Source organism: Nyctereutes procyonoides, unplaced genomic scaffold, assembly GCF_905146905.1.
Source record: "Nyctereutes procyonoides isolate TBG_1078 unplaced genomic scaffold, NYPRO_anot_genome, whole genome shotgun sequence".
In the NCBI taxonomy this organism is placed as follows: Eukaryota; Metazoa; Chordata; class Mammalia; order Carnivora; family Canidae; genus Nyctereutes; species Nyctereutes procyonoides.
Window position 1 is genome coordinate 687,423 of NW_026575044.1, and position 13,582 is coordinate 701,004.

At 35.6% G+C, this 13,582-nt stretch overlaps 1 protein-coding gene across 1 annotated transcript in view; it reads right to left on the bottom strand.

Annotated features, from left to right (window-relative positions):
- Positions 1 to 13,582, bottom strand: part of MROH9 (maestro heat like repeat family member 9) — a 152,029-nt gene that overhangs the window by 84,117 nt on the left and 54,330 nt on the right. The window contains exon 2 of the mRNA XM_055324332.1: positions 6,388 to 6,504. Coding sequence (XP_055180307.1) covers positions 6,388 to 6,504 — 117 coding nt within the window. The remainder of the gene's footprint in view (positions 1 to 6,387; positions 6,505 to 13,582) is intronic.

The window sequence follows — 13,582 nt, forward strand, 5'->3', positions numbered from 1 at the left end:
GTACTTCGTAATATGTTTCATAATACTAGGTTCTAGGACCAGCCTGGTGGGCCTTAAGCTTCCATATATATTATTTTGGCTTTCTTCTTTAAGCTGACCATCTGCTTTTTATATATATCTTATATCATTGACATTTTTGTTCAATATCTGTTGTCATTCTTGGCCAGAAAAATTGGAGTCATGCCTATTTGACTAGGTTCCTTAAACCTCAGATGTTTCAAATCACATACATTATGTGTTTCTGATGCCACCTTAGCCTGGGGGGAAATGGTATTATCATAATAATCATTATTCTGAGGGAATTTGAACTCCCTTCTAGTAATTCCCACAATCCTGTGAATGCTCAAACGGAACCATGGACAGGGTCCTATAGACTATTATGTTAGTCTGCAACTTTTCCTTCATTTCTAGCTCACTAGAATCCTCCTCTCTTTGACAATAGTGAAACACCAAAGTGCAGAGAGATGAGGAATCTGAATTGAGGGTATGAATATTCAATGTCCTTACCCCTTCAGCCTCCTGTTTGTGTTGGTGTTTTACCGAAGGTAGTGACATTTTTGCTGGTGTTCTCACATTCCTCCAATCATGCCAAGGCCAAATATTAAGAGAGCTGAAGGCTACACCCAGAGCTAATTCATCCCTGACTCCCAAAGCCACTTGAATTATTTTCCACTACTGCAGAAGCCATCAGAACTAGTGTAACCACACTGTGCTTTCTCAGGATTCTGGTTCTTTTAGTTTTTACTTGTTTATGATTTACACTCCTAAGAAGATTAGTGAGAGAAATCCTTGAAAAAGTTTAATGGGTTCTATATAGAATTGCCCCAATCTTTCTTCATGGATCATTTTCTTTAAGCTAGTTTTGTGCCTCAACTTTCTTTCCTTAGAAAGCTTCCAGGAAGATGTGGGGCCTTCATTTTCAGACACTCCTGAAAGGCCTACAACACCAATTCTCCAGATGTATTAGGATCTTATGATAAACATGGTCTAGGCTCAAGATGTTATCCCAAATATACACTTTGTCATCAAAAAGTCCTTGTCATCCTTATAAATCTTCCTTCTCAGCCAAGAATCTTATTATGGAAAGATTGGGGACTAAATAGTTATTTAATATCTAACCAAGGCTGATTTCCCAGGACACAGACATTTTCAATTAACCATAAGATTTTTTTATTTTTAATTTTTTTTTTTTTTTTAGTTTTTATTACATGTTAGGCAGTGGAGCTAGAACAGGGAAAAAACAGATAATTTTTGTCTTTAATCTTATGGGAAAGCAAACTTAAAACAAATAAAAGAAATTGTGATGTCTAAAAGGCAAATCATAGGAATTATTAAGGGAAGCTAACTAGCAAAGGATATCCAGGAAATTTCATTTTAAAAACAACTTTTAATTTCAACCTAGAGATTCTGGGGGTGGGGGGAGTGGAGGAAGAGTTTTTCAAACAGGGGGACAGTATGTGCTAAGAACTTGAGTTGAGAAAAGGTGCATTAGAGAAGTGGTTCTCAACCCTGGCTGAGCCTTAAAATTAGGATATCTTCTAAAATCTAAAAATACAGATGCCTAGAACTCACCCCACACCAGGGAATCAAAATCTCTAGAGGTATGACCCCAAGAGTAGTTTTTGTTTTGTTTTGTCTTTAAAGCTCCACATGTAATTCTAATATGAAGCCAGAATTGAGAACTGCATTAGGAGGACATGAAAGAAGGCTAGAGCAAAGAGAGCAAGGACAGTGGTTAAGTTGTGGAGTCAGAGAGGCCAATCATGACAAGTCCTTTTGTGAGCCCTAAAGATTTACCACTCATCTCATTTAACCAAAGGAGGGACAAGATCACAGGGCTGCTTTGTAGACTTGATTGAACAAGATAAAGTGGTTGTGACAAGAACAATTAAGGCTAATGTTACCCAGTAGAAAAGAGACTGCAACAGAATAGGATTGGTTAACCTATTGGAAGGGGAAATAGGAGAGATTTAAGAGACACATAGTGACTGGTAACAGTGTCAAATGCTGCTTAAAGGTCATGCAAGAAAAAGACAGAAAAATATCTTTTGGACGTGGAGCCATGAAAGCCATTGATGACTTAGGTGGGAAAAGTTCAGTACAAGGTTGCTGCCCAAATAGGCAGGTTCACTATGCTGATGCATGGAGTTTGGGTCTCACATTTGGATCTGGGGTCCTCAGATATCTTCAGGCACAAATGAATCTATATACAAGTGGACAAAAAAAAAAAAGGTATTCATAGCCAAGGTTTACTTTTCCTTTCTACAAGACCAAAGTCAACACATGAGACTCTGAAAAAAGCAAGGTTGCATTGTGGCAAAACACTAATTTTCATTCACAACAATGTGTACTTGGTGCAGTACCTGACTTTTGGCTGATTCTGGTGTAAAATATTAATACTCACTGAAAAGACCTTGACATTCTATGCCTAGAGACCTCATAGCTTTCTTTTAAACTTTGTTCTCAGGTAGACTTCTGCTCCCTGTGCTTTCTTTGATTCCTCTACCCTAAACAGATCAGTGAGCATTTCTGGTGAATTGCCTTGTTGATGGAGAGTATACTCTCTTGAGATAACTCAAAAGTTAGAGCATAACTGTAAAAGTAGAGGACCTCTACAAACACAGAGACTCAAATTTCCCTGACTTCCTAAATGGAGAGGAATTCCACTTTCTTTGATTGGGGTCAGCAAAGAGAGGAGTTTTATTTTAAGCTCAAGTATACATGGACATCATAACCAGTTAGTGTGTCCAATAGCACAATAGTAATATCTATTTGGTACTGGTTAGTAAAAATACTGTTTCAAGTCCAAGTCTCAATGTTGCTTCATTCATGCATTCCAAAACTTGCTGGTGACAGCCTATTGTGAAGCCCTATGTTCACACATATCTGTCTCAATATCTGATAGAATTCTGTGATACAATTTACTGTTTTCTCACCCTCTTATCTCTTTAACATAATCTTTAAGCCCTCAGAACTTGTAATAGGTAGTATTCTTAGTAATATAAAAAAAGAAACTGAGTGAAACATATCATGAAAACCATCATGTTCACATCAACTCCAACAGTTCAAGAGGATGAATATCTCTGATTATTCTCACTTTTTGAAGGCTCCTTATGACTCCTTTCTGTAACATATCCCTAGTTTAAACTTGGTTTTAGACTCTTGGGTTGGTCATTAATGATTATCAGAATAATATAAAAATTATTCACAAGTTTCCTGTGATATCCATTGGAACAGAATACTTTAACTCCAAATAATTGATAAAATTTAGTCATCTGGTAATTGCAGACACTTTGTTTATGCCCACATTTTAGAAAGGGCTATGGAACTGGCACTTATTTTGGAACAATTTCAAGTTGACTTTCCCTAGTCCATCTATGACTTTAATTTGCCATCTCTTATGCCTTTTGTTTTCCACTTTGATTATACTAATGGTATCTATGAACACTAATACTTCTAGATAGATCATATTACCAAACTGCTTTTCTATTCAATATGGAAAGTTTCCTCTCTAAACTAATAAATCTTCAATCATCAGAAAAAGTGTTATTATCCTCATCACTCAATGTTATCTGGTCAAGTTGGAAGTTGTAATAGCAAATCTAACCCCTGGAGAACCACAAATATTCCAACAAGTAGTCCAGTGACACCTGAAAAACTATTGTGTGTTGGTTCAGTGATTAAATTAATATGCAAACATTTTAAAAACTTCCAGATTTCTTTTTACTCTTACTAGGGACAATTGAAGATAGCAGTTAGAATGAACCACAGAACTACATTTGAATTATATGACTACCCAAGGCATTAATCTCTTCTCAAACAGTCCTAGAGCATTATTGAAATTGTCTTGTCAGTTAGCATTCTGATGTGCCAATTCACTAATACACACACCTCAATCCTTTCATATAGAGAAACACTTTGGTTCTGTCCTAAATTGATTCTTCGGTATGTTTTCATGTGTAACTGATAGTGGAGAGTCCAAAAATTTAAAGCCATGAGATCTTGGGATGTCTTAAAATGTTACAATTAGTATGTCACTAATAGAAGTTCCAGAAAGAAAGAATGCAGGACACATAAGAAAGAATATTGCTCAACCAGTAATGCAAAATAACTTCTTGGAGTCTTTAGATTGAAACATAACTATCTAGTATATTTGAATACAAAATACAAGTTGTTATGAAATTTCATTTTACCCAAGATAAAGATAAACTTCAAGGCTTCCAGTGAGAAAACAGATGACAAAAACTAGAGAATAAGAACATGATCAGGTTTTTCATTGGTAATACTGGATAACAGAAAAAAAAAACCCTGTAAATTATACCTTCAAAATATTTTTTAGAGAAAATTACTTGTATTCTACAGAAATGGCTGGAGTCATAATTGGTGATGGCTATTTTGAAGATGGTAATTTTTTTACCCATCTATTTTGCATGTATTTTAAAAATGAGAGTATTCTACTTTCATAAAACCATAAGAAATTCTAAAACTTATCATATATCCACTTCACAAAGGAAACTTAAGATCTCAGAGATAGAAATTGTGCAGGTCACATGTTTTGCAACAATGCTATGAGACTATATGTTAAAAATAAGAGTGGGACAATGGATATTCATATTTAAAAACACAAATCTATATTATCTCATGCCTATACAACAATAAATCAAGATGGATGATGGATCTAAATGTAAGTGCCAAAACTATAAAAACTTCAGAAGAAAAGATAGGATAAAATTGTTGTCATTTTTAGTTTAGGCAGTTTTCTTAGATATGGCTGTGGAGCACAGTCAACAGAAGAAAAAAATTATACATTAGACTTGATTAATACTAAAACCTTTTGCTCTTCAAAAGATACAGTTAAGGAAAAGATAAGACAAGCAGGGTGCTGAGGGAAAATTTATAAATCATATATATATTCTACACTCAGTAACCATAAAGTCTATAAAATACCCCTATATAAATGATCAAGAAATGTATAAGGTCTACATGAAGATTCCAGTAAGTGGAAAGAAAAAAAATACATGTGCCAGATGATGTGACAATAATTTAATCTGTAAATTTAATGCAATCCTAATTAAAATGCCAAAGAAATTCTGGGAGAAATTCCACAAGGATACTCCAAAGTTGATCTGGGAATATAATTGAGTAAAATTCGCTGATAAATTTTTGGATAGGTTTATCTAATTAGATATAGAAAGATTTCTTTTCTATATTTGAGCTGTCTATAGTAGTTTAAAAGTGTGATAACTCCCTTTTTGCTGCTGTGCTGTGATGACATTGCCCATCCCTGTGGAAGCCACAAGATTGTGCTGAGGTGGTTGCTGCCATCTGTCAAAGGCATTGGGGCTCCTGTTAGTAAGTGCTGATAGCGTCGCATGGCTGCTGATAGCCATTATCAAGAGAGGTGGGATCCACAAAAGGTGCTCTGGCTTTACAGCAAGAGCCACAGGCAACCTTATTTACTCTTACTCTTTTCAGCTGCTTGTTGCCTTTCTCTCTCACAGCAGCCCCATCGTCCTAGGACTCAGCAACTGCCTCAGTGAGAGCCTCTCCTCCCCTCTTCCTTCAGCCCCTGTTCTTGAGCCACTACTTTGAAAATCTTCATTTGAGATGTGCTCTTTTCTTGCAGGCTTTTTCATTCTGTTCTGCCTCAATGGGAGTGGTAGTCCAGACATGCTTGAATCCTAGCGGGAACTCAACTTAGGCTCACACCCTGACATCTACATCAAGCAAGTTTGTTTTGTATCCCAAGAGCCATCTAACCTTGATGCCCTGGGCCAAAGGCAGGCACTAAACTGCTGAGCCACCCAGGGATCCCCTCCACTAATTTATTAATTAAGATTCCAGCTCTGCACAAGGAAATAAAGGGGCTTAGATATAAAGAAAAAATATCCAATGATATAAAAATAAATAAAAGCTAAGAGAAAATGAAGGTAAAAATTAATATAAAATTGGGAGTTTGGGAGTGAGGAGCATTTACAGACATGTATAGTAAAGAGCCCCTGTATAAGAGCAAGAGATAGATTTCACATTTAGGGACAAATACATTATTTGACCCACTGATGAAACTTAGATTACCTATGCAAGTATCTCTTTGAATAAAATTTTAAAGCATGATATCCTATTTATTTAAAGATTTTAAAAAGTAATATATGCACATATACAGTACAAAAGGGTAAACAGTGGGAAGAGTCTCCAAGTTTTGCCTCACCTTCCATATCATAGTTCCCAGCCCCTGAATCTACAATTGTTGGTTTCCTGGACATCATTCCAGTGATGGAATATGCAGACACTTTATCTCCGTGATATTTCCCTCCAAACCCATATTTCCAGTGTAATCATGTGAAAAATACCAAATAAATTCAAATCAATGGACTTCTTATAAAATACCTGACCAGTACCCTTCAAAACTGTCAGATCATGGACACGGAACGATGGTGAAACAGTTACAGATCGGAAACTAGGAGACCTAATAGCCAAATGCAGAGTGGGATCCCGGATTGGATCCTAGAACAGGTAAAACAGCCACAATCCAAATGAAATCTATGGTTTAGTTAATATAATTGTACTATTAATTTCTTAGTTTTGATAAATGTGCCATGGTTCTATTTTTCCTGTAACTGCTGCTCCTGTGCTCTATCCCTCTCTTCTCTGCCAATCCTTTACCCTAGATTCCCTCCTAGAAAGTGGTCTCACTTATTGGCATCTGAGTCTGATTCCCTGAGTTTTCTATCTCTTTTGGTTATTTGAACAACTTTACCAAATTATTAATACTGAATATATTTATTTAAAATCTTGATAATTTTATTCAAAGCTTCTCCTTGATCCCCAGGGCAGGAAAAATTCTTGGTTGTAGGGGTGATACAGTATAGTTTGATACTTAGGCTGGCCACCCTAGAACCCAATTCCATGAGTCTGTATCTTGGCTTTGCCATTTGGTAGCTATATGACTATGGGCGGATCCTTTCCTGCCCTTAGTTTCTTCAATTGCCAAGTGGGGTAACAGTAGTACTTACCATGGAGGTTAGTGATTGAATGAGTTATTTATTTAAAGCACTTAGAAAAAAAAAGGAAAAAAAAGAAAAATAAAGCACTTAGAGCATGACTAACATGTTATAAATGCTATGTAAGTGTTAGTCTCTATAATTGGAGTGGGGAAGGGGTTCCCTCTCTCACAGCTCTCTTCATCGTCTGATCTTTATTTCTCTGGGATGTGGCTGTGAATTGGGAAAAACATTTTTCTTTTTCTGTTTCCTCATGGCATTACTTCTGACCTAGTTTGGAGGGAATGGTTTCCACAGTGATGATGGAAGGAAGGATATGAGCCTATTGTAGCAGCTCAGTTAAAAGATGGGAAGGTGGAGAGAAGCAGTGGGATGGTTGGTCAAAACCTTCATCCTTTTGAATTCATGTTGAACTCATTTCCAGGAACACATTAGGGTGAGTAAGAATATGATTTTGCAGGGAAGAAAAAAATCAAAGGCAGTTTTTAATAAAACTGCCTTTTTTCCTTGTCCCAAACACATGCATTTTATTTTTATTTATTTATTTATTTTTAAAAAAGATTTTATTTATTTATTCATGAGAGACACACACACACAGAGAGAGAGGCAGAGACACAGGCAGAGGGAGAAGCAGGCTCCATGAAGGGAACCTGACGCGGGACTCTATCCCGGGTCTCCAGGATCACGCCTGAGGCTGAAGGCGGCTCTAAACCACTGAGCCACCGGGGCTGCCCAAACATGCATTTTAAACACTAATTATGATATCCCCATAGTAGGGACAATGAACAAATTATTATTTTTTTAACCCAAGAGACTTCAGTTGCAATCATGTCTTACAGAATATCACTTACTATGCGATGCCATTGCACACTGGACTGCAGAGTCTCGAGACCAGTTACTAGTTAGAGAGAAGGAGACTAGTTAAAAGGGAATCAGCTTAATCTTCCATCACCTTATTGTGACAAATACCTAAATTTAAAGTTAGTATGACTTTGATGGCAAAGCCTAAGAAGGATAGTATGTGTACACACAGGTACACTAAAACTTTAGATAAATTCATAATGAATGCTATAGAACAACATAACAAAAAGATTAGCAAACAGAATACAGAACCACATAAAAAGAATAACAAACTGGGCCCCTGGGTGGCTCAGTGGGTTAAGTGTCTGTCTTTGGCTCAGGTCATGATTCTGTGGTCCTGGGATGGAGTCCCATGCCACGCTCCCTTCTTAGTGGGGAGCTTCCTTCTCCCACTTCCCACTCCCACTGCTTCCCCTTCCTGTGCTCTCTCTCTTTCTCTAACAAATAAAATCTTTAAAAAAAATAATGAGCTATAACCAAGTGGTATTTATTCCAAAAATATAGGGGTGGTTCAATAAAAGGGAACCTATAATACAATTAATGTTAATTGCTTTAAAAAGAAGAAAATTTACATGATTATTTTTGTGGAGGCAAAAAATATCTGATAAAATTTTAAGTCTATTCTTTTTTTTTCTTTTCTTTTCTTTTTCTTTTTTTTAAAGAAGGAGAGAAAGAATCTTAAGCAGGCTCCATGCTCAGCACAGAGCCCAAAGCCAGGCTCAGTCTCTCAACCTTGAGATCATGATCTGAGTGAAATCAGAAGTCAGATGCTTAAATGATTGAGCCACTGAGGCACCCCAAGTTATACTTGATAACAATTCTTAGTAATGTAACTATGCGGTTAATTTCTTGATGTGATATGTAAATACAAATGCTAGAACCAAATGTAATAAGGAAATAATTAGAAGTATTCTCATTGAAGTCAAGAATGAGACAGATTTCTACCATTATTTGCCATTACTGGATATACCACCCAGTGTTTATAGAAAATAGAAATATCTACACTAAAATTATAAAGGAAAAAATTATCTTATTCTTAATAATATAATAATATCTTAAAAATTAAGTTAATTATTTACTTCATGGGAAAGAATGTGAGTGCTTTTTAAAATCTCTCTATGTTATTAGAGTGATTAGTTAGATTAGAGTTATCGGGGATGCCAATTGGGCATCTGCCTTCAGCTGAGGTCGTTATCTCAGGGTTCTGGGATCGAGCCCTCTGTTGGACTCTCCAGTCAGTGGGGAGTCTGCTCTGCTTCTCCCCTCTACCACACCCCCTCCATTCTGCTCATGCTCTTTCTCTCTCGAATGAATGAATGAATGAATGAATAAATAAATAAATAAATAAATAAATAAAATCTTAAAAATACAAAGATTGGAGTTATCAGTTACTGAAATGTTTGGTAAAAGTCTTTTATAGAAACTTTAGGACCTAGAAAGCTTTTGTTTGTTTGTCTGAGGAGTTAGCCCTTTGATGATCACTTGTATTTCTTTCATTTTAATTGCTCTGCCTAGATTTTCTAGGTCTTCTGAAGTTCTTTAAAATATTTTCGGGGGATAATTTTAGATTTAAAGAAAATGTGCAAAACTAGCACAGAGATCCCATATACCCTTCACACAGCTTCCCCTAATGTTAACATCTTACATAACCGTGGGACTTTTGCAAAATTAAGAAACGAATACTAGTACTCTGGCATTCACTGGACTATACATTTTATTTGGATTTCTCGGGTTTTTCTGTTTCAGGATACAAGCCAGGATCCCACACTGCATTCGGCCCTCGGGCCTCCTAGTTTCCACTGATCTGTAAGTGTTTCACCATCTTCCCTTGTTCATGACCTTGACAGTTTTGAAAGGTACTTGGGTATTTTACAGACTATCCCTTGATTTATGTTTATCTTGTGTTTTCCTCATGATGAGACTGGGAATATAGGTTTTTGGAAAGCATGTCATAGAAGTGAATGTCCTTTTCATCATGGGAAAGTATCAAAATTTGAACTTATTAGTCTCATTATTTCCTTATTAAATCAGAAATTCAGCTTTGTCTTTATGTATGTCTTCTTTCTTACTGCCTTCCTTAGATTCATTTTTTTGTTTTTGCTTATTTTTTTCTAACTTCCTGTTTTGGATATTTGATTCAAATATTTTCATTCTTTCTGGTAGTCTAAATATTTTACCTTATGGATCTTTTTCTGTGCACTGTTTTGGCTGCATGGTCTAGGTCCTGTGATGCTGCATTATCAATACTGTAATTTCTGTATCAATTTCCTCTTTGACCCAAGAATTGTTTAAAATAGAGTAGTTTAGATAAAAAATGGTAGGGTTTTTTTTTTTGGGGGGGGGTTGTTTCATAAGTTCATTATTACTTTCTAATGTTTTGCTTTGTAACCAGAGCATATTTTTGCTATTTCTACATTTTGGAACTTATACAGAAATTTCTAGCCTAATGCGGTTTTCTTTTGTGAATAGTCCTTTACGTGGGCATTAGAGATAAAAGATATATTCTCTATTTTTATGGCTAGAGATTGATATATGGATCTTTCTCCACAACATGCAAACACATACACACACTTACCTTTGTCTTTACTAAGTCTTAAATTCTTTCTTGTTTTCATGCTGACAAAGGTGAATTATAGTCTTCTACTACTAATACTGCAAAAGAGTATTTTGTATTAGTACATAAACCAGTAACTTTCTTTAACTTTCTTATAGTTTAGTTTTGCCTTATTGTTTTGATGCTACACTGTTCCACACTAACTCAAAGTCAGCTACTAGTAGCCTTCATTACATCTGTAAAATTCCTTTTGCCATATTATGGGACGTGGGCATATCCTCCCAGCTAGAGATACAGCCCACATCCTCCCTTACCTTTACAGCTACAAAGGGAGGGATTTATTGAAGACACGGATACTGAAATACAGGAATATTGGGAGGACATCTTAAAATTCTTCTTATGTAGATGTTTATAATTATTTATCTTCATTATGAGTTATAAATATTTTTGTTATGTGTTGCTTTAAAAATTTTGTCCTATATTTTATGTTATGCTATCATTCTATGTTTTCAAAATTTTTACTATTTACATTCAATTCTGAAATAATAATCTTCACTTTCCTTTATGCCTTAGCCCTGCATGAGCTAGATTCACTGCATACTGCCCTGCCTTGTCCATTCACCTCATCATCAGTTGGGTTAAAGTCTGTTGAAGAAGGGAACCACATTCCTCGAGTTCTCTCACATTAAAAAATGTTTTTACATTCATTTATTTGAATTAAAATCTGGCTGGGCATAAATTCTCAGGCCAAAATGTCTTCTTCAATGATTTTAGAGGCATGGCTCCACTGTCACCTAGAAGTGCTATGGAAAGACCAAAGTGAGTTGAATTGTTTCTTCCCTTTAATAGGTGAATTGAATCTAATTGAAAAAGAGGCCTACATTTTTCTTTTTCCCAGATTTCCAATTCTTTATTTATCTTTGAAAATCAGTAATTTTACTAGGATATAACTCACTGTTGATTGTGAGTTAATTTCTCTAGGGTCATAGCCTTCTTTTCAATCATGGAAAGTTTTATTAAAATTTTTATTTAAATAGTTTCTTCTATTATTTTGGTTCTCTTCTTTAGTGATACCAATTATGCTTAGTTTTGATTTCTTTTTAAAAATCTTTCTAGTAGACCTCAATCTTGTCCTTCATGCTCCTTATCGTGTTTTAAGCAATGTTTATTTGTACTATTTCTGGCATGCCCTTTGTTTTTGTAGAATATTTTTTCCCATCCACTTCTTTCCTGAGTTGCACTATTGTTCCCTAAATTATTATATTCCTATTTTGGATCATATTTATAGATAAAATTATTTCATTAAATTATAAAGGCTTTTTCATCTGTTCTGTGAAAATATTTTTCTAAAATTACTTGACATTTATTTTTATATTATTTTCCTGCTGTTATCTTGTAAAATATTTGTTTACATCTTCTATTGATTCTTCTTTAATTATTACTCATTATTGAGTAAAATGAGCTATCCTCAGATGAAGTGTTTGCTGGACTTTCATGTGGAGGAATCTCTTCCTGACCCAAAATTGTGTGTGTAAATTTGCTCTTTTAGCCTTATTCTTCCCCAGCTGTTTATTTGACCCTGGTGACTTCACAGCTACTGCAGAATTTATCTCATCCATCCTAACCCATCTGCAGCAATGGCTTATCTTTGTGACTCTCTTTTAGTCCAGCCTTTCCATCTTATCCTTGGTTCAAAACAAGAATGAAAGATTATTCATTCCCAGGGAGGTGTCTCTGGATCCAAACATGTGAACAAAAGCCTCATTCCAGAGATGATGTATGTGCTCACTACTTAGCTCTTTTTTTTGTTAATGGAGTATTTTAATTGTTATTTTAAAATATTTTATATTTTCCTAGGTGAATACTCCTGGCCTACCCTACCAAAGACTTAGCTTTAACGAAAATTTGCTCCTTAAAATTCTCACAGGATTAGACACACAACATGAGTAAATTTTAGGACAGATCTAGAATTTTCTCCTTGTTATAAATTTTGTCTGTGTTTCTATGTGTGTATGGTTTATTTTAATAAATAAACAATGATTAGCATTTTTTTATTGATGCTTTTTGACACATGATGGATTTGTTTCCTGAATCCTTGATTCAGCTTAACTGAAGAATATGAAATATTTTATGGAGGAGAGTTCAGTCTTAGGCTTGGAGGGCTTGGGGTGAGACCAAACTTTGGTGAGTGTCAACTGATAGATGACCACTAGGTAACATAGGTGCTCAAATGCCTGCAAAAGAAGATAGATATGGGCAGATGGTGGAAAGGATGATAGACATTAAGTCAGAAGGTCAATTAACAAAGATGAACTCTTCCAATCAGCAAATTTGGTAAGAAATTTAGAAGAGGGCATATGGTGAGGTAAAGCCTAGTGCATGCAGAATTCTTTCTTTTAACAATAACAACTAAGAAAAGTAGTCACATTAGAAAGAAGACAGACTTTTGACTGCCTGGAGGATTAATAGGAGAAATAGTACTTACTTATGAATAGCTTCTCTGTAATTGTCGATGAGGCACAGTAGTGAAAAGAAACTCAAGTACTTTATCTCTTAGTCAAAGGTAAAACACTCTATCAACTAAAGGAATCTTATGAGATGTTGTCATTTGTCATGGTAACCATATATTTCAGAGATTCCATTCTGGAATGGATGTGTCTAGAAAGTACTGACATGCCCAAGTGGCCACTCATGCTCACCTGTCACTGTTGAAGAGGAAAGCTTCTGGTTCATATATTACCAACAGTGAAAGGTAGTCTTACAAACCAGTAGGCCAATAGAAGATGGACAAAGAACATGAATAAAAATTCACAGAAGGGGGCAGCCCGGGTGGCTCAGTGGTTTAGCACCGCCTCCAGCCCAGGGTGTGATCCTGGGGACCTGGGATCAAGTCCCGTGTCAGGCTTCCTGCATGGAAGGAAGTCCATGTGTCTCTGCCTGTGTCTCTGCCTCTGTGTGTGTGTGTGTGTGTGTGTGTCTCATGAATAAATAAATAAAATGTTGTTAAAAATTCACAGAAGGGGAAAACTGATCAATTAACATTAAGAGATGCTTAAGCTGCCTTAAAGTCATCAAAATGCAAACCAGTATCATTTCACAACAAATAATAAAAATAAAGTTTAAGATAAAATTCATATTCCGTAAAATTCATTTTTAAAAAGTTTGC